The 26,550-nt window shown below is 40.7% G+C and overlaps 1 protein-coding gene across 1 annotated transcript; it reads left to right on the top strand.

Annotated features, from left to right (window-relative positions):
• The first annotated feature begins 479 nt into the window (after positions 1-479).
• Positions 480-25,287, top strand: ngfrb (nerve growth factor receptor b). The gene is made up of 6 exons (XM_079183318.1): positions 480-775; positions 4,459-4,600; positions 9,033-9,389; positions 19,477-19,711; positions 20,651-20,811; positions 21,517-25,287. Exons 1-6 carry the CDS (start codon positions 722-724, stop codon positions 21,855-21,857), a joined length of 1,290 nt encoding a protein of 429 aa, XP_079039444.1. The 5' UTR covers positions 480-721; the 3' UTR covers positions 21,858-25,287.
• The last annotated feature ends 1,263 nt before the right edge of the window (positions 25,288-26,550 follow it).

The following is a 26,550-nucleotide window of genomic DNA, read 5'->3' as shown; positions in this document are numbered from 1 at the left end:
CAGGTATCTGTAGGCGCATTCACTGATAGGCAGTAAAACAGGGTCAGTTCAAGGCTTCAGGGAGAATAAAAGTCACCCGAAACAGACAACAATCTGCTGGATCTCCTTTTTTGGAGAAGTTGTTCTAGGAAGTGAAAGTTGGAGAAAAATTACATTTAATCTTTCGTCTTGCGGCGAAACTTTGATTCAGTTGGCACGATCTGTGAAGCACTTGCTAAATAGAAGATTTACGCAAGACTTAATTTGGTGATCAACATTATTGGTGGTTGGTTTGTCCGACTCACCAAGAACATCCCAGTGCATGACTGAAGCTGTTAAAGAGAGAGCAGGCTCGTGTGTGTGTGTGTGTGTGTGTGTGTGTGTGTGTGTGTGTGTGTGTGTAGTGGGCGTGGAGAGTGAGATGGCTCCTTCCCTGTAGCCGTTGAGCTGAGCGCGTCCGTCACATGAGCCCAGTTGGAGAAAAGCGCACCGGAGCCGAACATCCAATGAGGCAATCTCAGCGACTTTTCACACTGACTGGATCCTGCGTGCAGCCACAGCATCTGGACTGAGTGATTAACGTTAAACACTTGTTAGCGAAGAGTTTCCTGGATAGTTTTTGTTAACCAAGAAGTTAACTCAAAAGAAGCGCAGCGATGACAGCTGAGTTTACTTCACCTCGAAGTGACTGAGACCCGCATCTTGCTGCGTCGCATCCAAACCGATTGACCCTTCTGTGAGGATGACAAGGACCTACAGGATGAATTCCGCTTTCATACTAGTGTTACTTGGAGTGGTGAGTAGCCTCGTACCAAGTGTTTGTTAAATGTTTGCCATAAACTTGGATATCACCTGCGCATACACACCGCCCTATTTACTAGTTTATTAGTTACTAAGTAGTTCACGTTTTTTATAAACCTCTCTTTCGCAAACTTTTCTGCTTCCAGCCTTCAGCAGTCATCATGTTTTGACGTGTTTTGTCATAATGTTTTGACGTGATGAGGTTAGGCTACAAGTTACAGGTTTTTCCCTGCATCGAAGTGATATTTCACTGACTTTATGACAGTTCACATTTCACCTGTGGTTTCTGCTTGTAAAAATGTCTTTGGTAAATCTTTTGGAAACTTTATGTCCTTGCACTTGTTCTTCAGTCCCGTGCTGACAATGTAAAGCAGAGCGGATGTATGCAGCAGCCATTTAGGTTGATACTCTACAGCTCCAGTTGCTGGATCTGTAGTTCCACCCTTCTCAGTTACATGTGGCCTTGCAGACGGCAGGACAATAACAATGTCACAGTGGCCTCTGTGAAGGAGCTCACCAATAAACCACGTGTTAATAGATGAGGTGAAATTACTGTACTTTTTTCCTCCATTAGCAGAAAGCAACAACGGAAATCCTGATGGAAGCTCTGGGAAGTCACATTTTATCATCTCCCCGATTTATCTCCAATTCCCTTGAGGCCATGCAGGCCCAGGAAGGAAATATATTAGTGTTTTATATATCTGACAGGACATGGTCAGCCAGGGCTACACAGCTTGTCAAGGTCCTAGTTAAGGAACAGCCTGCATCACTGATACATGACAGCTGCTTCCACTGATGGGTATGCATCCTCTGCTGGCTCAGCGCATGCAATATTGATACAACCCGAACCATCCCCCCCCCACTCTTCCTCTCCTCCTTTCACCTCACACCCACTTCCCTCTCTTCTTCTCTGTCTGTCTATCTGTCTGTCTGCTCCTCTCACTTCACAAGAGACGATGATTCAGCTTTGTTTGAGAAGGTATTAGATGTAATGTCATTGCCAATGGTGTTCCCACAGCAGTTCAGGATCCATGGATTTAAATTAGGCCCAGTTTATTGGAAGGCTGGTATAGTGGAACTCTAATGGCTTAACAAGCGCTGACGGCTGAGGTCCGGAGGTTAAGTGCCTCCAACTGGAAATTGACTGCAGCATTAGTAAGATTGGTTGCTCTGAAGTTATCTGTCCAGATGCTTCTGCACATGCTTTTGTGTGTGCTTGTTGATGCGAGTGTGCGATCAACTTGCTCGTTGCTGTGGCTTCAGGAAGATCAGCTGACAAAAGTTGAACCCTTCATCTAAAACACAATTACAGGAAACGTGCAAGTCGAGCTGCAACTTGCTAAGTGCATCCCTTTCTTTCATTCCACGAGCTATTTGCTCAAATCACATTACCCTCTAATTCATCTGTTTACACAATTTAGCAGTCATTAGTGATGCACTTTAATCTGAGTTTTAGGACTTTGAGATGCTTTGGTGTTGCACCCACACCCGGAGCTAGAATAAGGTCAGAGAAACACTAAGTAGAAGCCAAACGCTGGAACTTGGAATCCTTTCAAAAGCGTCAGTCAGACACTTTGGAGCAGGTTTGTTCACATGTGAGGCTATTTACGCGTTGCGTATGCGTGCTGATGGGTGTGTACAATATATAAGGGGGCAGTTCCCGGGGAAGCGTGTGAGATGACAGATTTGATTCATCTCTGAATGAATGCTTGTTCCGTAAGGTGTGTGTGAGGTAGCGAGTGTGTTGGGGTGAATGAAAAGAGAAAATTGAAGCTCTGACGACAGACAAATATGTTGTTGTTTTTTGCTACACTGTCAGAGTGTCATATCTCAAGAAACCAATCTCCGCATATTCAGTTGTTTTCTGTAAGTTTGGTATGACTAAAGAGCCTGAACAACATCGGAGGATTCATTCATTAAATTAAAGTCACAGTGAGTTACAGTCTCCGCAGGATAAGATCAATGTCTTTGTTTCCCAAAAGACTTCCTGTTGTAAAACAGGAACGTTTCTGGAAATGTTTAAATATTATCAAGCGCTCCTCATGAACTATTTCACGTCAAAAGTTTCCCCACAAAGCCAGCGATACATTTTTGAACGTGGACAATGTGGTTAACTGAATACTTGAGATTTGAAGGTAAATTGGCTGTGACATCATCAAGGGCAGAGGGAGATATGACAGCTGATTTAGAAGAGCCTGAGGGGACACTTGATGTTTTTTAGAACTCCTCAGTGGCATTCCACACATACCTGAACCCTGATTCTTGACGATTTATGTCAAGCGTACATCCTTCACCCTAATGCACCCCTCGGTGTACACACACTCACGCACACAAACACACCCACACACCTTTAAACTGTGTCAGTCAAGTGTATGTCTTGATCTTACTAACATGCAAAACATTTCGTGGAACAAAATGACTCACATGAGAAAACTCTAATATACTTCAAAATCTCACGTTGACTACTTTTTAGAGATATGTTAGCAAAGCTATTTCAAGATACAACTTGCCCTCTGATCTGCGGCTTGTCCGTCAACCAGTGAGAGATACACTTCTCAACAGAAGAACATCATAACATCATAAATAAAAACGTATCTGGAAAGAATGGAAGACATACCTCTCCTCTGGCTCCGTGTCAGAGGGCAATCCCTGCTTTCATCAAGGTTTGAGAGACCGAGGTGTGTGAAGTTTAAAAATAAGCCCCGAAAGATTATGTATGATAAAATGCAAAAGGACACATAATCCTGGAAACATCCAGGCCCGGGCATGAGTGTGTAAGTGTGTACGCACTCTCATGCATTTGCAAATGCACAGGCACGCACAAACATCTTCATGTGTCAGCGGCCAAGATAAAGCACTCAACAGGTTACTGTTTGAAGAATGCAGAGAGAACATATTCCAGAGTTACCTGGTCTGAATGTGTGATTTGTTTTTTACTTTTATTACCGATATCTGTGACTTTAGGTGTGGATGGGACTTTTAAAATGCACATATTGAATGTAGTATTAGAATTAAAGTTTGCCTTGAAGTGAGTCATACATACGTGTAGCATCAGGTAAGAATAAGGAGTGGTGGTTTCCAAACTTTCTGCTTTGCGACCCTTTAAAATTTTGCAATGTGTCTTTGCAACCTTTGCAATCACAGATCCCATGAGTCTACGAGTTGTAAGCAGTTCAACCAAAGAGGGATTTTTCCTCCTTTTAGAATGTGTCATTTATACTTCAAAAAAAGTATATAAAAGCTATTTAGTATCTCACAAGAACATAGAAAAAAGAGAAAGAACCCAGAACAATGGACCGTTTGGTGTCGCTGAAATCTGCATTTTGGTTTTCCCCATCCCATTAATCATCTCACATCCGCTTAGATTAATCTTGCAGCCTGTTGGACAATCCTGACGCCTACGCTTGGAACTAGGAGCTGGTTTAGTGGTTCCAAAATAAATCTTAAGGGAATCCCAGATGATTAAAGACTTTCTATTGCTTTTTCTTGTGAAATACTGGATGTTTTTTTCCTCTTTCAGGCCTCTGGAAACTACACTTTTTGGTTGCTCACATTACACAATGCTAGACATTCATTTTTTTGTGTTCATGTTCTACTAATCTTATGGATGCTGCTGAATGTAAATGTGACTTTGCTTCTCCCACTTTGAATGATGATTTAATCTCTGGTGATTGGCAGGTTGGGGCTGTGGCCAATAAGGAGGATTGTTCGTCGGGTCAGTATACAACCGGTGGAGAATGCTGCGAGCAGTGCCAGCCCGGCGAGGGCGTCGACAAACCATGTGGCGTCACACAGACTGTCTGCGCCCCCTGCCTTGACAGTGAGTATCACAAAAGTCATATATATATATATACATATATATATACATATACACACACATAAACACTCATTGATGAAGAAGCTGTGTTGGTCACATGCCTTAGTGCAGAGATAGTGACACACACACATAATGTCATGTATTCAGTTCTGGTTTTTATGAACAGTGGTTGTGATTCAGTGTTTCATGTGCTGCCACGGTGACATGAGGAGGATGGTAAGTTATGTCCTCCTCATGAAAATTTTCTTTTGTACAGTGCTACGGGTTGTGATAGTTTGCTCTTTATTGATCCCACTCTTGTTAAATGAAGTAACTCAGACAAATTCAGGACCAAAAACAAGACTGGTTTATAGCCAGGGTAGCGATTCAGTGAGGCCTTTACTAAGACACTGTGGCGCGATACGCTGAATGCTATGCTGCTATCGATTGCTCGTCGGAAGTCGACAATTTGAGTTTTTTTGGTCACTAACTAAAGTATTGTACGAATAAAAATGTTGACCTGATGATGGCGCTGAATAAAAATGTAAGGGATCACAAAGTCCTAAGGATACATCGTCTCAATTGATGCCAAACATTGTGTGTGCTTGTGGAGCTCGATGGAAAGTTCGGAGGGTCATCAAAGTCATATTGATTCATCCTCTGGGGGCCATGGATATATTTACCAACTTTGATTGCAATCCACGAGAGATTTGTCTAGATATTTCAGTTTGGACTGACTGACTAACATTGTGTGGCTAAAGACAGACCACAGTTTTTTAGATTAGCCGACATCATAGATCTAAACATCAGTTTGGACTAATTATTATGCCCAAATGTAAAATCTTAGACTTATTCAGGTGTGTGTCAGGAATCAAAACTAGATGCCAGACGTCGTGTGTTCCAGCATAACTGCCCTCTTCATGGCCCTCACCATGTAGGGAGAGAAGCTGTGCCGGACCGTAAGAGTTTATGAGGACAGTGATGTTAAGAGGATACAAGAGTGGGACCAGCTCCAAATGTTGTTTCAGGGGAAGATATTTAAAGCATCAGACAAGTTATGTCACAGTGATTAAGATGGTAAGTAGTGTAGATTGTTTTTTTAAACATGACTGATTGAAGAGCACAAAGGGATATTTAAGAATCCTCTGTACATTTCTGCTTGAGTGAAGGGAAAACAAATCAACATTTCAAAGGTGTTTCTTTTTTTTAAAACTCTATTATGGGAGGACAAAGGCCAGCTTGAGCCTGCAGAGGCCAGGGTTGGTCCACAGCCAGTTCCTTCACTGTTCCCAGAGTTTCCCCTGACAATCCTATTGAGGTTGTAAACCTCCCTGGGTCAGTGAAGGAAGGCAAACCCTGAGCCAATGAGCCCCACAGTCAGAAAATAATTCAGACTGAAGGTCATGAGAGAAGTCACATTTTTATGGGCTTCTTTGGAGCGATTTATGCTTTTATAAGTGTCTTTCAGTTACATCTTTATAATATATCGTTTCCCTGGGGCTGCTTATCATCTTATGTTTGCATAAAAACTATATTTTAGGCTTTAGCTGTCTAAAGGCTCCTGCTTTCTGTTGCACAACATGAAGGCTTTCAGGTGATAACTTTCACTCTCAGTGCTTGTTCTGCTCAGACATAAACAAACACAGACAGTGACATGCTCTCAAAACGGCCATGAGGCCAGAAAGGCTCTGCACTGACTCATGGAAAAGGAGAAATGCAAAGTGGATAACTCTCCATCAGATAACATCACAATGATATTTTAAGAACACATCAAACACATTGATTAGATCAGTAATGCAGGCTGAAAGAGCTGAAGTGTGCATGAGCAGAAGCATTTTAGCATCAACTTGTTTTGAAGTCTCAGCCATCAGTGGACTATTTCGTCTCCTACCTGTAAATCTAAACCCAGCCCTGAAACAGTGATTGTCCAATCCAACCAATCATTTTGTTGTTAACAAAAACTCATACAGAAACTACTTAAATTGTATTAATTTCAGCATATGTCTTTGCGTGTGTGGTTTCAGGCATCTCGCCCACAGGCATATCGCCCACAGCCCACAATGGCATCTAATGTGCACAAGCATACATTTATAAGAGACGGACTGTGGTTTCCAGACAGCGTTCAGGCTTCATTTAGTAGATAGTTAACAGGGGCCTGGCTGATGTGCTAAAAAGGAGGGCCAGCAGAAACACACATAGGAGTTTGGATGAATGAACAGATGGGTGGAGATGAAACAGAGAAAGTACAGCTGTACAGCTGGAATGGAGACAACTTCTCAGCCAGCAGCTAATGGTTTATATACAAACACACACACACACACACACACACACGTACAAACATGTCCAGAAGAACACACGCAGACACAAAGCTCCCACACATTCACCCAACACACACACCTCATACTGCGCAGCACCCAGAGAGGATAAAGTCAGGAGTCCTTTTATGGGTGTTGAAAACAAAGGATTGAAATGAGTTAGAGGCGAAAGCACTGTTATGATGCGATATGCTGAGCCAGGAAAAGACCGTCTGTAACCCCCCCCCCCCCTCCTTTAACCCCCCCTTCATGCTGCAGGCTAACGTTATTAATGTATTGACTTGCATTATTGATGCATGGCATTATGATAATGGCTCTGAGAGTACTCGTGGGGAGAGAAAGGGGGGTGAGGGTAGAGTGTGTATGTCCGTTTGATGAGAGGGAGGGTGATGCAGGAGATAATGGGGGGGGGGGGGGGGGGGGGGTTTAACAGTGTATTGGACTGGACGATAGTTTGTCCACTTCCATAATGACATAATGGAACAAAAATGCAAAGGACCCACATTGGACCACCAATTTGGGACAGATTCATCTCAAATGACAGAGTCTCTTTTGTCTTTGTCTCTGTGTCTGTGTCTCAGGGTCTATCTGTCCTCCATCTCTGTTTTAATCTCTGCATCATCAGAGCGTTTGCCGTGGTTGGTGGGCCAGTGACGCAGACTGAAAACTTGATATGCCATGTCACACAACCCCCCAGTCTCCTACCACACACAGTTTTGATTTGTTTGAGCTGAAATAATATGAATAAATGCCCCAAATTCTCTGGTACCAGTTTCTAAAACGTGAATATTTGCTGTTTTTCCTAGAACTCTATGATCATTTATTGAATATGTTTGGATTTTTCGCTGTTGGTTGGAAAAAAACAAACAAGCAACTTAAGGATATCACTTCAGGTTTCAAAACATTGTAATGGACATTTTTCCCAAATTTCTGACAAATTATAGACAAAACAGTTAGTTGAGGAAATAATGAACAGAATCAAAATCAAAACATTATAGTTGCATCCTCAAAAGTAAGAAGGGGGAACTAGAGAATGTTGGCATTTTTGCTGAAAGAATTATCAACATAGTTGCAGACAATTTAATTATATCTTCCACCTCCCCCCATCTTTCTCTCTTTCTCTCTCTCACACACACACACACACACACACACACAAGCTGCTCTTACAAATAGGTCTGTTGCATAATTTAGTGTGTTTTCCAGTTCTCTATCCAGACGAAATACAATTCCATAAAACATGGAATATTGATTGCATCCCCTTGCAGACATATCAGGTATACAAAGCATTTATGAAACATATGTGATGTATCATCTAAAGAAATCCTTTTAAAAACATTTCTTTAGAATCTTTTCTTGTCCAAACTAGCATCTAAGTTGTTACATATCCACCAGGTGATTTTAAGGTGATTTAAAGCAGAGGTTCTCAATTGTTTTTAAGCTAAGGACACCTTACAAGATAGAGAACATACCAGGGACCTTGGAATAATTTGACGTAGGCTATATTTTACACTTCTATAGTCTTAGTTACAAAATAAATGTATTGGAAAGATATTAGCTATGTATTAAACATGTTTTCGCCATATGAACACAGAATACCCATACAACTATGCAACTGACATCAATTCAATTAGCTGGGAGTAACACTACCTAAACAAAGTATCAAAGGCAAATCAAGAGAAAGGGATAATTCAAAGTGCATTTCAGAACACACACGCACACACACACGCATACACTATTTTAGATTTAAAAATAGAATATTATTCCTTGAACTATAAAGCCTTTTGTAAAATTCAATTAATTAATAAAGATTTTATATCTGGGCACAATAAAAGCACAATAAACAAACATATATATGATATAATCTAATGATAAACTACGCATATTATTCTTTAATAATAGAATTTTTACATTTTTTTTTTAAAGACACAGGCCAATACTTTTTTTTTTTAATAAAACAGAAAACATAAAGGTAAGTTACAATATTCCACAGTCTCATTTGGAAAGAAGAAATAAGCAGCATGGAGGTGGAATAAGATTGTGCATTTACTGTAAATGCTTTTAAAGGAATGGCTGAAAAATCAGAAGTCAGGCTTTTTGCAGATAAAAAGTTAAACGGCGTCTTTCTTTCCCTCTCCTTTCAGGTGAAACTTTCTCCGAAAACTTCAGTCACGAAGAGAGATGTCAAACCTGCACAATATGCACAGGCCTACTTCGCATGAAGGCGCCCTGCACAGATTCCAACGACGCCACCTGTGTTTGCAACTATGGCTACTATATGAACACTCTCTCTCAGCGGTGTGAACCCTGCACCAAATGTCCTGAAGGCGAGGGTATGCTGCTCAGCTGTGAGTCTGACCATGACACGATGTGTGAGCACTGCACCGGGGACACCTACTCGGACCAGGAGAGTTCTCGGGAGCCCTGCATCCCCTGCGCTACCTGTGATGATGTGGAAGTGATACAGCTCTGCACCTCCTTCACTGATACAGTTTGTCAAGGTAAGACAATTAGCTCACAGATGCTCATAGTGAAGTGTACTTTAAGCCACAGTGTGCCAAATTAAGACCTTGAAAATTCCAAAACGGACCTTCACATTCTCCTGGTTATACTACATTGTGTGTGTGTGTGCTGTCGACATGTTTTACACATGTGTAGTCGGCTTGTACGCCACAATTTAAGGTTATATGCGGATCTCTGCATGGACACAAGCAGGTGACAACATGTTACAGACTCGTGCAACTTTGACATTTTGAGAAATGTGGTTATTTGCTGTCTTGCCAACAGGCAGATGAGAAGATTGATGCCACTTTCAAATATGTAGACATGATGCTACAGCCAGCAGCTGGTTTGCTTAGTTTAGCTTAGCACAAAAAAACGAGGGAAACAGCTAGCCTGGCTCTTAGATATCCTCATCACTTTTACAATATGGGCCCTTTTATAATAGGCCATTAAGTTTAATACGTTCAACATTTGTGACAATAAACTTGTGTAACGCAGACTTATGAATAAGGCATTCATGGGTTTATAGCTTTACATGATTTAGGAGGAAAAGGAAAATTCCTCAAAAAATGATTTATTCTTTTAACAAGACATTTGATTTATTATTTATTTTTGAGCTATTTAGCAAACGGCTGTGGGATGACACTGTCAAAACAGTGGTCAAGTTTATCATGAACTTCTGCGCAGAGCCAGTAAAGCTGAATGAAATAGCACATTGGCCAAGGTCACGATAGCCTGAATAGAGTCTATGTGAGCACATATTCGCTGTCCAGCACTGTGCGGACAGCACGATGCACTGGACATCCACATTGTCAGCCACATAATCAGATCATCACAGTGCGACACTATAGACATTGTTGGCCCATCGACCCAAATGCCAGGCCAAAGCTCGTCTCATTGTCTTTACGGACTCATCCCATCCACAGATACAAAGACCACACTCTTTCAATGTTGAGGGTTTAGTAGGAGGTCATATCTGAGCACTGAATTTCTTTTATATCATTGCACCCTGTGGGTATCACACTCCAAAACACAAATTCCTTACAACTGTAGTCACTGCTCATTCGAATGACCTGATGCATCACAGATCAAATCAACGCTTCTGTGAAATGACAATGGAAGGAGTGTGTTGATCAGCCATGCAGTCTGTTGGAGCAGCGGTTTGAAGAAGTTGTTATCACAGTGGTGAAGACAGAATGAGTGTCAGGCTAAAGTGGGTCCTTTGTGCTTCTTTCATGTTCCCGTTTGGCCTGTTAGGGCTTTCAGTTTAGCCCATGGGGCTAATTGAAGGAGCTACTAATGAGTAAAACAGATACAGATATATTTTTGTGACTTTTTCTCCCTGTTTTTGGTATCTATTTGCTCTGCTTTGCTTTATAAACTTCAGTTACATGGGAGGATTTTGTTATTAAAGGCTCTAAGGTCATGATCTTGAGCATATCAATGAGGGCTGGCTGCTGACACTGTACGGATTAAACCTGATTTTAACCGCACGACTTGATTTTAGAATCAGGCTTCATTTTTAGGAGGATCGTGACGCCAAATGAATTGCTTCAATGATCAACGATCCAGCTGTTGAACAAGCAGATCCATTTCAGAAATGTTGGGCGTCTGTTTTACAGTTTGAGCAGTTCGCTGATCTGATTTCTCACATAGCTACTGTCAAAATTTCAAAATGCATAAACTGTAGAGCAGCATGCTGTAGTTTTTACTGAGAATGTGCTGTGATATTTATAAAACTGGACTTCGATGCAAAATATAAAGACCGTATAGTCGTCATTCATCTGCAGGTCTGTATTCTTTCTTTAACTTTACATCACCACAACGTGTTAGCTTAGTGCAAAGGCTAAAGGTGTTGGGAGGCGGCTAGCGTGCCAATGTTAGCCACTGGTAAGACTACAATCGGGAACCAGCTGAGTTTAACAGCTTCATTGTGAAGATGGAACTTCTAACAGCAGACTCGCTGTATGTTAAACCACAATGTCTCCTTTCATATTTCTACAGACGGTCAGTACAGAAAATTAGACATGCGGGGTGGGAGGTTGCTTAATGATGAAGCTGGGCTGAGGGATGAAAATGATCTTATGAAAAATGTTAATTACTTTTGTGTTCGGTAAATAATGTATTCAGTTTGTAATGAGTAATTGATGACATTTGTCAACACTCGTAGTCACCCACATCGTGACCGGTCAATTGAGCTCAATGTGAACAAGTGGTACATGTTGGCCGTGCACATGATCAAAACATACACGGTTAATAAATCGCAGTGTCTGCTCAACTTTTAAAGAACTAGGTAAATACCACAGACAGAAAATGTTATTTGATAAGCAGAAGTGGACACAACATGTAGCTGCTGTAAAAAACATCTTCCATTGAGGATGACGCTTTAATGCAGCTTTATTCAGCTAGTGGTTTGAAAGAGAAGTGTGTCGGATGGAGAGATGATTCATCCAAGATCAAGATATAAGGAGCCAGAGCTCCAATACAAAAATATCCTTTAGATAGCGAACCCAGTGCAGTTTATGATGAATGTGAATTAGCTGTTATTCCAGGCACTGTGACACAGCTCATTCATCATATGTTATTCCTCACTTTAACCCAATCATGTGGTCTTTATTTCTAATGTAATCTTTTTACCAAAGCACAAGCGTTATCAGCACTTACAAGTCTGTAGTGCTGCCAGACGTCCATATCCATTAGTGTTGTGGAGTCAGGCGACATGAGCCTGAAGGCTAATCGCAGTCAGGAGGGAGGAGGGAGACAGAGGAGAAGGCCACTGCCTGTGAAAAGACAAGTTGTAACTTGAGACATTGGATACATAGTTTAACAGAAGGTGGAGGGACCAGAATATCACCTTGACTAAACTGTAGGTTATCTTGAGAGTGAAAGCTGGAAGTACCGCTGTCATTGTTTGGATTATATTTGAGTTTAGACCTGTGTTGAATTTTCCACTTTATGTAAAAGCTCAGCTGCTATGTGGGGTGAAAATCCAATTTCCTCCCTCACTTCCAAAGGGATTAGTGGTTTCTTTTGATTCTTATGTGAAAAAACAAACTCGCTCTGATGTTACGCTAGACCCACAGAGTTGAGGATCTAAAGGCGAGATGCTTATCTAAGGAAGTGTGATATGACTTCCACTCTCCTGCAGGCCGCGTAGCAAGGTCAGAGGTTGACGGTCATGTGAGGCTAGTATGTGGAGAGGGGTCTTTGTGGGAAGATCAGGCAATATGAGTTTCCCCTGGGGATGTGCACTGAACAACATGGCATAATCCCCACAATCCTTTCAGGGGTCACAACAACACTGAGACAAGTGAAGTTAATGAGCGGACTCATTATCTACTGTGTTATCATAAATCAGCTAAGACAAACCAATAGTGTACCGGTCAACCTTGTATGCTAGAAATTATCTATATGCAACTAATTTTGCAACTGAAAATACGTTTTTAAGAAAATGCAATGCCGTCCAGATTACATTGTCTATTAACATAACCAGGAAATGTTAATTAGCTGTAAAATACAACAGTAAAATGTTCCCTGCCAACGTATTTGTTTTCCACCAAAATATCATAGCAACCACAGCATTATTAATCTTTATAATAGCTATGTTTAGACAGTAGTAGCACTAAGTTAAGTTTAGCAAAAGATCATCATCATCATCTTGGTTTAATACAGAAAAAAGTGGGCAGTTCACGAGGCATGATGTGTTTATCACATTTAACTGAAAATATAATCTTTCACCAATCTCAAGCAACTTGTTACTATAACATTATTGGAAAGAGAAGTTCATACGTTACAAATGCAATTTCAAGGAGACAGATATGAAGAGACGGAGTGCAGAGGGCAAGGCTGGGTATGAAACCTGTGTGTGATATGGCTGATAATAGGATGGTTACGCGTTAACGACCCTCAATCCCATGGAGAGATTATATGAAAATGAAACTATTAAGAGAAATGGCCAGCCAATGCTAACACACTGCGACCTGGCTGTTTCCTACCCTGGTTAAAGAAAGCTCTATGAGCAATGCTTGAGTTTGACTGAGAAGTCGCTGTCTGCTCTTATCAGCCTGCGGTTTTGGCTACGAGCCCTAAAGGCGTGTGAGAAACAGAGGTATTCACTCTTTGACTCTGTTCCTCTTAGGAGATTGTACCCAGGATTGACTGCACATATGTGGGTTGACCTATCACCCAAAGCCTGGGTTTCTGGTCCTGTGGCAGAAGGGGCAACAGGTTGAGGTTTGCAGCACGAATGCAATTATCATTCATGCACATACACGCACTGAAAGGAAGTTTAAAAGGATTACTCAAATATGAGTCACAAAACACACACGCACACAGCCGTGTGGATGCAGACAGGCACCGATACTGCTGCTCCTATGCACGGATTTAAATCAATAAAATGATTTATTGAACGTTACAGATCTGAGACAGCATATGGAAGGATGAAAGGTCGAGAGCGGGTGCGGTTAAGAGGAAGCAAAAAAGGGGGATGGGAGGTTGATTGGGCCAAGTGCATTTGGTTATTGAATTGATAGGTGAGTAGGAGGAGGGAGCTGTTTCCTTCCTGAGTTCGGTTTGACCCTAACGATCGACAGGCTGCCCTTCAGAAATCAGAAAGTGTAATCTGTTAACTAGCCCCATGCACAGCACTCAGGGCCAGGTCAGTTCAACTAAATCAAGACAGAAAGACGGAGGAAGAGAGAACATTCAAGGAGAAAATGAGGGAAAGGGAATGGTGGGGAGCGGCTTTCTTTTCTTGATTTAGGTCAACAGACTGATGCATGTGCAATTGACCATTAAATAAGCCCTGCCACCCTTAGTTACTGTTGCAATGTATGTTTTATAACTGCATTTTAAAATGATAAGAGTGGCATATTTACAAATAAAAATGTATTGTAATTTTTTAAACAATGGGTGCTTGATTTGCGACAGAGGTAGACAAAAGCAGGCTTTTGAGTCTTGATCAGTTTAGCCTGCTGAACTGTCTTATTTAGCTCGTTGACTCAACCTTATAAAAGAGTTCTTATGCACTTGATGGCTATGACATTAGGCTAAAGACTGAGGCAGAACATGATGATCCATGGAGAAGATTATGGAAATTAAGAAACAGCTTTGCTGTTGTATTGCAGTGTAGAGCTGGTTAGTCTAATATAAATATAATATATGTCATTTTGTTTTAACTCCTGATTTAACCCCATTTCAATTAGAAGGAACAAGTCAGATGAAGAAAAAAGATAATAGCAGATAACTTCCCCAAATCCAATGACGAGTAGGACAGAGCTGCTAACGTTAGCTTGAACTTTGATATACAGTAGCATCCAGGAATAGTTGAAATACGACATAATCGTATCCTGTAACTCCACAAAGTATGAAATGCTTCCTACTATCTGTTACTGACGTTTGCAGCAGACAAACATCGTTTAATCCATTTCTTAAACTTTTGCTCTTGTATTTTTGGTTTTGCGAAGACGAAGAAGAAAGACACCACCTTCTGAACTTTCTTGAACCCATGTTCTCCACTTAAACATGTGGATATTTCCAATGCCTAGTTATGGTTGCTAAGCTATGATTGGACAATTGCTGCCTGTGGGAGTGGCTTAGTGAATGGTCAATTTCAGCAAGCATCTGACGGACAAATAAAGAGAGAAAGACAAATGGGAAAAATGATAAAGGGAAAAATGCCATGGACATTTCTGATTTCCTGCGTCAAAAGCATTAACGCATCAATAACTGTGATGAATGAACCGACCAGTCTGACGAAACAATTGACATTCTTTGTATTGCACAGTCATTCATTGTGTGGCTACAGCTTGGTCTCCACACATCTACAGACTTATATCTCGTCTGACTTGGGCTCTATGGCCACAGCTGACCTTCTCGCTTTAACCCTTCTGCTCCCTGCTAGACACAATACGAGCATTGTAACGACGAATGAAGTTTTAAAGTCGACTGTGTCTCTTTCTCCGCTGCCAAACAAGAATCGACCCCTTGTGGCGATGACTCAGTCTCCTGAAGTCGCCTGTCATCCAAGGAATTTGCCACTCGACATTCCAGATATGGATAAATATGAGGTGATTTGACATGAGTGGGCCAATCTGGTCCAAGGGTGACCACAACACTTGCGCTTTCGCTCGTGCCGTTCATTCTTTGCCAAAAGTTCTGCTTGGGGAGTCAAGCTTTTGCCCTCGTGAGGATTTACAGTATGTGGAATTTGCTTTATCTCAGTGATAATCAAGTTTGTATGTACCATATCGGTCTGGAGCTGAATCACTGCAATGTGGCATAAAGAAGGAATTGTGTGTTGTTGGCTCATTTGAAGCATTATTTCTGTCACAGTGAAAGCTAGTTTTGTAGTTTTCTTCAATTCATGAGTAAACACATCATACAGATATGGCCTTTTCTAAATGTTCTGCTTAATCGTGATTAAATGCTAATAAATACATCAATCAGTCATATTCTTAATACATGCAGTCAACTGCATTATTACCAAATAGAGGGCACACGGACCAGCCAAAAATATTTTTCACAAGACAACTGGCAACTTATAATTAGTTTATTAACCATCAATAAAGACATTAGGTGTTAGAAAGTTGCACCGAGTATTTAAACAAAAAGATAAGCCATGTGAAGCAAATCCATGGGTAAACTGGACAACACTAAATAAATGACAGTGAGAGCAGTACACAGGAAGGAGAATAGAGAGCTGCAGAAAAGAAAGAGATGCAGAAAGCTTGAAAGAGCGGAGAGAGCGAACAGATGCTGAGAATGAGGCCTGATCGATAAAAGCGATGGAGTTACTCCTCTGCACTCTCCGGTTTCTCTGGTTGACCTCTACGAGTGCTGATCACATTCTGCCGCAGAACAGGCACACACACACACACACACACACACACACACACACACACACACACACACACACAAAGGCACAGGCACGCACACATGTGCACTCTGTATAAATTCACAAACATACACATTCACAGGTGTGTTCAGTCTGGAGCACGTGGGCAGAAGAATGAGCTGGGTCATGTAAGGTATGAACCAAGCCAGAGGCCTCTAAGGAGAAAAGAGACAATTGGTGGATTAAAAGAAATCACAAGTATTGAATGCAGATCAACAAAAAAGGGCAACAACATTCTTCACTAATCTTCATTTATCCCTTCACTTGTGCTTGTTGTAATAACATAAATACTTTATAAATGTCCGTCATCGGTGAAGGCGTTTTGTTGGACAGGTCCTGGCAGCAGTCGTGACTGAGCTTAGGTATAATGACATGTAATAAAAAAACAACTTGCTTGTGTCGGAAGCCCCTCCTTTTCCTTTCTGTTTAACACCAAAGTCAGCTATGAAGTATACAGTGTCGAAACAGCAGCAACACCTGTTTGCAAGAGGTTGGAATGACGAGTTAAACTCAGGCGTGGCTGCTACAGAACACCCCACACATACACATAAACGTTCACAAATTACACACACACACACCCACTGTAGGCATATGTGAGAGCAACGAGTTGTTTCCATATAATTACATATCTAATGCTGGCAAGCACATGTGCCCGGATTTCCAGTCACCCGTTAATCATTAACAGACAAAGCCGGGAAGAAAATTCCACTTATAGCGACAATAATTACAATAAACGGTTTGTTGGGGTTTCAGTTGGGTGAACCTGTCATTTCGACCGCTCCACATCTTTCAATTTTTATGATCTTTATGACAAGCTACTGCCACATTTTGACTGGTTACACATATCCTCCAAGTTTGCACACCTAGAATTTGAAGATGTCATATTTTAAAGCACTGTGAGGTTCAGTGTGGGCCTTATTTGGGTGTTGTGGATCCAGGTTAGAGTGTAGAAGAGCATTTCAGGACTTATTATAGAACATATTATGGACATCTTGATAAGGCACATAGACCTGAGATTTAACATGAGCATTCATGACATTAATTATAGTATTATAGATTTAACTGTAGAGGAAAATAGTAAACAAACAGTGATGCAAATTCATTTTATGTGTTGAGCTGCATATCTCCCTTTTACTTGAAAGTGGCATATTTCTGTGCACTTTGGAAAGTGAATACATACATATATTTTTTAAATAAAATATTTAATTTCTGATGAAGTAGCTTGTGACTAACAGTATAAGGGAGTTGTTTCTGAGCTGATCATTAAAATGTCTCATCTTGATGATTCTCCGACTGAGAGCAGCGGTCCAGTAACTACTGAGCTCTCTGCATTGTGGAAACAAGCTGAGCTCAGCAGGAGAAGGTCACTCTCCTCTGAGGCCAGACCATTCAATGTAAAAGGTTGAGCGAGTGGTTCAGTAAATGCACTCAGGGCCCTGTTTTAACTGTTAATCATAGAGGGAGGGAGAGCAAAGTAATGTATAAAAGGAAGGATGGCTGGATGAGATAAATGGTTAATGAACAAAAGGAATAAAAGATATAACCAGGGACGGTTAGACAACAATGATGTTGTGTTTACCATCAACAGAGCATTCAGGGGGAGGTGAAGAAGACGCAATGAGAGAAAAAAGGGACGTCAAAATGACCATAAGACTGACTGACAGAAAAAGAAACGCCTGATAGGAGCGAACAAAAGTGTAGCCAGCGGTAAAATAGATAGAGACGCGATTGAAGGATGAAGAGATGGGGAGGGGACATTGTGCTGGACAAAGGAGATTTCTGTCAATGAATGGTGTCTGGTTTCGAGTGTGTGTGTGTGTGTGTGTGTGTGTGTTTATGGTGAGTATGTATGTATCTGTGTTTGTCTATGGGGGGATATTAAAGACGATGGAAAGGAATTTGATATGCAACAGTGCATAGTCAGAAGCCCGTCTGCACGTATTTAGTGTTTCTATGGCACTTTATTTACAGATGTTAGCTCATCATATTGGTATTTTATTTAAAAGTACTCCCATTACTCGTTATTCAGTATTGCAAAAGAAAAAAAATATATATATATACAGGTATTTTTGCTTTTTTAAACTTGTAGTCAACCCCAACCCATGCTGACATCACTGGGCTTAGCTAGCCACTTGTAAGTAAGATGTGCTGTGCTGAGTCAGCTGAAAGCTCCTGGAGGTCAAAATATAAAGCTGGCTAAGCACTAATGCCAACACGCACGACAAACAGGCAGTTATGACTGTTGTGTAAATACTCAAAACTTATGAATACAGCAAATTTACTCGCCAAGTGTCACACATCAAATAAAACTGGCACAGTGAAGTGGATCACCCTGTAGGGCAACAGCTGTCCTGTTAGGCGTCAGAGAAATATGACACCAACATCATCTTTAGCATTATTTCTGGTGAAAAACATTAACAATGAGTAAATAATCAATGAGGTCAAGGATTAAGAGTGATGGACATCCAGCATAATACGTTCACAGGATGTTCATTATATCGGTGTTACCATAAAGTACTTATCACACCCACAAAAGCCCGACAGCTGCACCATGCATCCATCTAAATAAGCTCTCATTAAAAATGTTTTCACCTCATTATTGAACAATGGCCGCCTCACATTCAGCGGCTCTCCTGAAGTATGTAGAGCCCTCGGTAGCCAACGTGATGATTTACTGTTGAGGATGTGAGTAACTGTAAGTAAGTGACAGGCGAGGATAGGTTTCCACATCCGCGGTGAGGAGCGAACATGTCTGCTTAGCGTTAATGGTCGGAGGAGAGTGGGCAGGACTGGATGGACATAGTTGCTCCTACCAACGTCAATGGCTCCCTGGGGAGGAGGGGAATTGACCAAGTGATGTAGGATGTAATGTGTGTGTGTTTGTGTTTGCAGCATGAGAGACATTTATGGTTACACTGGTTAAGGTTGGTTAGATGGGGGAAAAACGTGATTTTGAAGAGCTTGAAAATGAATAACTAAATTTCCAATCATATCTTCAAGCTGACAATGTCCTGATCTGCAGGGTCTACAGTTTGTTCGGTTGCTAATATTTGGCCTGAAAGATCTCTGAGCTGCCATTTTAAAGTCTTAGAAATAAATGTCCTTTGATTCGATTAGAGATGAAGTCTCTTTCTGCTTATTGTTTTTGGTTTTACATGCCTAACCTTGACTATTTTCATTTATTCTCACAGCCACTACAATTTACCTTGATACGTCTACCACGCCCTTTTGGGGAAACTTCACGCCCACCTATGATGACTTCCCACCAGACACCCCCCCAGAGGGGCCTAGAGACACCACCACCACCACCACTAATGGTGATTCCAAGGAGCCGATCTACCATCTGAATGACAAACTCATCCCCATCTACTGCTCCATCCTGGCAGCTGTTGTAGTCGGCCTCGTGGCCTTCATCATCTTCAAGAGGTGAGGACAGAGAAGAAGTGAAGTACGAAACAAAATTTAAAGCACACAGCCTAAGAATAGTGCATCATGGTACCTGACGACCCACTTCTGGATTACAATATTGAAGTTCTGAGTTGACCTCTTTTTTTTTTTTGCTCAAACAAGCATGACAGAGCTCATATTCTTAATAATCTTGCGATCCCTCAGATTTATCTTTATCTTACTCTCTTTGTCTGCTGATCAAAGTAAAGAATTATAATCATATTAATACAAAATATTTTGAAATTCAACATCTGATGGTTAGAGAAAGGGATCTGATGCTCATTACAAATACATATGGACAACAAAATCCAATTAGATTTTAATTTCCGTAGCTTCATATTTAATGAAATCATCTGCTGCTTTTCTGGATGAGAGCACACTGACTGTTGTCCTGTGGGTCACAATATGGTCTGTTTACCCTCTTCTCATCTATGTGAGACCCATGATTCCCTCTTATTAATGCCTGCACAGACAGCCCAGCGTTCACTGTTACATTTTTAATGTACAATATGTTTATCCAGCTATGTTGTATGGCAAGGCAGTGTTGCAAGTCTATACATTTAGGCCATTCAAGAAGGATCAGAGCACAAGTGGGCAAACACGGAAACTGACTTTCTGGCTTTTTCATAGATTACTCTTTAGTTAGAATGGCTATAATCAATGTTTCTATATTTACAACAGATCATATGATTACTTGTATGTTAAAGGGGACACACATAATGATGAACCCACAGAGCATTATCACCCTCCCCTCAGCTCTCATTCAGCTCCTTAAGCTCGAGGAGTTGGAGGAGACTAAAAATGTGAACGTGAATTTTGGAATTACATTCATAAGGTGGCCAAAAACCCAGCTCAAATGAAATGCTAATGTTGCTTCATATCTGATGGATGTGCAAATGTTGATTCACTCCCATTCAGGTGGAACAGCTGCAAGCAGAACAAGCAAGGAGCCAATAACTGCACAGCCAACCAGAACCAGACGCCGTCACCTGAAGGAGAGAAGCTGCACAGTGACAGCGGCATTTCTGTGGACAGCCAAAGTCTGCAGGAGCAGCAGGGCCAGACTCAGGCACAGACTGGTAACACGCTAATACCTGTACCTTAACAGAAGCCACTCCCTTAATACTTCCTTTAATCATTAATCAAACTATTGCACTTAAGTTGGGCGTAAGCACGTTCAGCACAAATGTCAACGTTTGTCTGGCGCTGAGTTCCTCTGGTAATGAGTTTCTTCTAATCCACAATAATGTGTGATGGGTTACTGGGAATGTAAACACAGACTGCACCCTAAAGTGTTCCTCCGCGCCAGTCAAAAGTGAAGATTTTTCCCCTTCAGAATAGTTTCTGGTTGTTTCCCCTTGAATGTGACATTTCAAACTTACTGGAGCAAATCAGCAAACTAGGATTACAACGCTGACAGCGCAACAGTGTTTGTTTTTTTTGGCAGCATGTGCTCCTGGCAGTTCCCAGTCCAGCCCTGACAAACCAGTTTGAGAGAATTCACGACTTTTAAAACCACATGCTTGCCCAGATTATGTTAAAGGAAGAAAACAAAGTGGTTTAAGCAGGAGAAAATAGCTTTTAGCAGTTTTCTCTCTGGGTTTGCACAGTATCTTAAAGCGGCAATAGTTGAGATGAACCATTCATTGATGAAATAATTCAACGTTTTGTTAAAAGATAAATGTATTTAGATTTAGTATTCTTTTAACATTACATCAAGCTAAATATATGAAAGTAATACAAATTTAAATAAATGAAATGACATGAACTTTTTTTCTCTGCAGTTGTCACCATGGATGAAGAGCCTTGTTTGCTCCTTCCTCTCCAAACCAGAGAGAAAGTGGAGAAGCTTCTGTTCAGTGGCAACGAAGGAGACTGCAAACACATGGAGGACAGCGACTGGTGCAACCTGGCGGGCCTCCTAGGATACAAGGAGGAGCGGATCGCCACCTTCCAGCAGGAAGAGCATCCTGTCCGCGCGCTCCTGTCCGACTGGGCGAGCAAGGACTGCGCCAGCATCGACTCTCTGTGCACTGCGCTGCGCAAGATCAACCGTGACGACATCGCCCAGAGTCTGGTGCTAAGCCCGAGTGCTACGAAGCCCACCGCCACTTCTGTAGTGTGATTGAGGCTCAACCGTGAGCAAACCACCTTCACCTTAATATTCGTCCATGGCCTCCCTCACTCCACATAATTCATCCCAGAACCGCTTTGAGCATGAAGCCAGCAGTCAAATACCATAAGTCCTGAAGAATCATTTAGTGTTTAATCAAGGGAGAAGAAAGGGAGAGGCAAAGAATTAGACAAAAACTGAATATCAATGACCTAATCAAGCCAAAAACCCTTCATGTAACCATCAGGCTGTGCTTGTAATCATTCATGCTCACATTTTAAAACCCACACAATTCAAAGCCTATGTGGAAGGAAACTGTCTATAATCACTTTCATTTTTGAGCCTGTAAATCCACCTGCCTTTCCACATTATTTGACATCCAGTTTACCGTTCTCCGACTTTATTAATCAGAGAGGAGCAGCAGGCTTTGAACTGAATTTATTGTGGATATCTGGCTCTTTCATTCCCAAAACTTGATCCTCTGCATCTTTATTCTTAAACATTCATAGTCAATTTGTCCCATACTTATAGCATTCATAAGCCAGTGTTGTATCTTTACATTTTACAAACTTTACAAGTCTATGCTACCAAAGAGGAGTAAACGTCTCAAGAGCATACCTGAAAAGCGACATTATTTACATGCCATGTTAGACTATTTGAGTTCAAGTTGTCAAATGACTTGTGTGTGTCACTGCTGCCCGATGGCGCCTGCATACCACACAGAGTATCTGGATCTTTGCAGACATGACAACCTGAGGAAGGATGCTTGGACGCTTTTCAAATGAACCCGTTCTCTTTTTAGCAGCAAACAAAAGTCCAGCTATTTACTCTTATTTTAAATATGTGTATTACATTCAAGACATTGGGCTGCAGCACATGGAATCTCAACTGACTAGTTTCTGCAGTTTTTCCGACAAGTGCTATAAGAACTGGACTTTGCCAACGAGGTGGTCTGTGGGGCCGGTCATTGACCGAGGCAACATGAGACACTGTTCTATGTGCTCAGGTCTATCTGCATAACACAGGAGCTCCCACACAGACTCACTCATCCAGACCCAGAAAAAGGACAGACATGGAATTCAACTATGTACAGTATGTAAATAGGCAGACAAGTGAACACACCATACACATACATACACACACACACACACCTACAGTGTGTAACAATGCATGTACTATTCAAACAAACACACACACAGAGATCATGTAAACATTTACATACGTATTCATTGTAGAAGACAGAAACACAGAAAACTTCAGATCCTGCCATATTCTGAATGGAACACGATCACGAGGGGACCGTATATTGTTTAATGTCATTATTAGTAGCCTCTGTGTCTTTAAAAAGAATGTCTGAAATCCATATAATTAGCAATGTGTGCTCTAGATGGTGAAATGCTACCTTAACAGTAAACAGCATGCATAGCAACTCATTGTCAACCAGTGCACAGATACCAAGAAAACACAGACAGAATAATCAGGATGCAAAACAAAAATCCAGGGTTTTCTATAATGTTTTGCTTTTTTTCTCAGGGTATCTTGAATGATTGTGTTACTGCATCAATATTACACTTCTTCTATAGACCCTCTATAGACACTGCGTTTATCCAAAGCAGTGGCTCTTGCAACTGACAATCCTTCAAACAGGTGAATAAGAGGGGGAAACGGGCCAGAGAATAAAGAAAAAGGGTGTCTTGTTTCCTCATTGTTTGCAACAATGACCTCTGGATAAAAGGCAAGTCAGTGGAGACATAAGTCAAAGGATGTGAGATGATCGGAGCGAGGGAAACCGGAACAGTTTTGGATTACTTAAATGTAAAGGTGAAACCCAGGATTCTGTGTTTGCATTAATCAGCTTGCTTAAGCATGCATTGTGTTGTGCTGCACCCATTTGGTTTGAATTTGTCAAAGCTTACTTCAAAAATGTTATTATGTTGATATTATTATGCTGCCAACTGAGGACCACTAGCCCCTTTTTGTTTGCTTTCTTTTTGGGGGAACACTTTTGAAGGAGCAAATCGTTTACTTTGCTAAACTTAAATCACCAACTTCATCTGTTACTTTGAGGTACAGACTGTACATTGTTACTAACCACTAGCATAATAAGCATCATGCCGTAGTGTTACTTTAAATGAAGGTATTCTCACTCTACTCTCTAAGGATTGTTGTATTTTTATTCCTCAATAACAACTGTAAATGGTATTATGTTTATCTTATTGTCCTATAGATTCTAGTATTCAAATGTGTAATTTTGTCTGTTTTGCATCCCAAGTGCCTGGGAACTATTTCAGGTGTCCGCTGATGTTGTACATGTGTTGCTTTTAGCTGTTTTTGTAAGTATATTTTCTTTAGTTGTCGTGTTTTAACTTGTAAATAATTTGTCTTTTTCTAGTTTTTATTTTAGTTAAAGCCTAGAAGGCTTTACTGGACAATATCTTTGTGAATGGGACGTTTTCACAATATCAATGCTGTTCTAGTTTAAAAGGGTACGAAGGGCAAAGGGATAGGTGCCTTTGTGAGGTAGGACACTTTTAACAAATTATTCACCACCAGGTGTAGCCTATTAATATAGTCATAAAGACTGAACATGAATGGGGAACACACATTTTAATTCCTTTAAGGCCAATCAGATCTGGAAAGGCTGTAATTGTCCATTTGGAAAAACACCACCTGCCACCAAACTCAACGATACATTTTAGTGCACTGCGGTGTGAGTGCCCTGTACAGTGAGTCAATCATTTTGCAGTACGACATTTTTGGAAATATGCTTATTAGCTTGTTTTGCAGAGTTAGCAAAAGAAGCTAATAAGTTAGGAGAAACAAGCTGTTTCCCCTGTTTCCAGTCTTTATGTTAAGATAAGCTAACTGTCTGCCGGCTGTAGCCGTATATTTATTAAACAGACAGACTATTTGAAAAGTTACCCAACACTAAATATGACTCTGGTTATCAGGGTTGAGGAAACTTTGCAGATGTTTTCAATATTAGCCTACCACATATTACCTTCACTAAAAAAGCCCTTCGTTCATTGTACTAGAACTTAGTCAACACTGTCTTCAGGGTTGTGAATTGTGACTGAAGATGGAAGTGTTTTCCTTGGACAGTATTTGTTTAGTTTGATAGATATGAGAGGTTTAATTGAGTTAACAGTGATATTGAATTGCCTGTACAGTAAACCCAACTGAAGGTGAACATGTCATGATATTGCACTTGAGAGTAACACAGTAGTCCTGCAGATAGGGGTTTGAGGGTGGATGGGGGGGTAATGAAAAGACAAGGTTTTAAAAAGGCCCTGGAAAAATAGTTCATGGTAACAAGACTGACAGTGCACCAGGATATAATTGTACAGATCTGAGAAATGAATGTTCCTTGTATACTAATACTGTACTATACTTAATGTGAATTTGCAAAATTCCTACATCAGACAAGCAGTAACCAATAATAAAGCTCTTAAAACCACTTAAACCCTGTGTTGATCCAATAATGCACACACTAACATAAGAGTGCATGCACTTGCATCTTCACGAACATGTGCTCAGTCTTAACACGACATTTCTTGCTAAATTATTCAAACTCAACTAATTATTCTGAAATGTTATTTAATCATTCTTAGTTTAAATTGTATTCAAGTTGAAATACAAGTGTTAGAATAAAATGTCATTATAAAACAGACATTGTTGTAATAAAATCCAATTTCTTAAATTATTTACAATGTATTTGTTCATAAGCCTATGTGTTACACAGTTTATTCATTGGATTATTTATTCCATAGTTACCTATTCATGTATTTCATATTGTAGAACTACACTTTTGGGGCTCCATAGATACAGTATGCCCTGGATTCTTATGTATTTTGCCCTCAGGATGGAGAAGGTCTGTGCATTTTCCTCAAGAGCCACTAAAGTCCTTCTGACATGTAATCCAAGCCAAATGAGACAGACTGATTACTGGAAGCCTCAACAGTTGCACCCCAAAGAGGGATTGAAGAGGAAAGGGGTTCTGAGAAGGGGGCAAAGTACGATTGACTAGTTCCTTTTTAGCTTCACCAAACTGACTGCATGAGTTATGGCATTGCGTGTGGTCAATGTGGCAACGGCAACACAATACTATAATAATAGAAACCAACAGCCTGTCAAGGCAATTAGACTTCCTCTGGTGAGTGATATGGCAAGGTAATGGTGCATGAAATGACACACGCTGGCACTCTGGCTCCCACTGGTTTCATATTTTTATGTCACTGTGGGCTCAAGTCAATGTTGGAGTTACAAGTGTGAACATATCGTGAAGGATTTGTATATTTTATGGTCAAATAGTAAATCTTTTTACTGTTGGAATTCACATATATGACAAGGTATGACTTTACTGACCACCAGAGAAGACAAGAAACAGTCTTAAGAGGTAGGAAACATATATAGAACTGTTATAAATAATAAATACAACAAATTGAAAAGCATTTCAATACTTAGTCAAGTGATCGATTTGTATATTGTGCAGATAGCTGTATTTGCTATAGATGTTTACTGTATGTGCAGAGAACGGTTAAAGAAGCAACCTGTGACTTGCTAGATTACTTTCTGAGGGAACTGTAAAGAACATGACAACAGCTGCAGTACTGGTCTTTTCTATACCAGAAATTGAGGGTGAACACATTAAATTATATCACTTAAGATTCAAATTCTGTATCAGATAAAACACAAACTACAAAGA

Source organism: Pholis gunnellus (assembly GCF_910591455.1).
Source record: "Pholis gunnellus genome assembly, chromosome: 21".
NCBI lineage: Eukaryota > Metazoa > Chordata > Actinopteri > Perciformes > Pholidae > Pholis > Pholis gunnellus.
This window is presented reverse-complemented; position numbering and strand designations above follow the sequence as displayed.

Bases quoted from the DNA above. Each gene is read 5' to 3' on its own strand.
- ngfrb (XM_079183318.1), top strand. From the start codon at position 722: ATGACAAGGACCTACAGGATGAATTCCGCTTTCATACTAGTGTTACTT. The intron at 776-4,458 runs GTGAGTAGCCTC...GGTGATTGGCAG, and splicing joins TACTAGTGTTACTTGGAGTG to GTTGGGGCTGTGGCCAATAA. The intron at 20,812-21,516 runs GTAACACGCTAA...TTTTCTCTGCAG, and splicing joins CCAGACTCAGGCACAGACTG to TTGTCACCATGGATGAAGAG.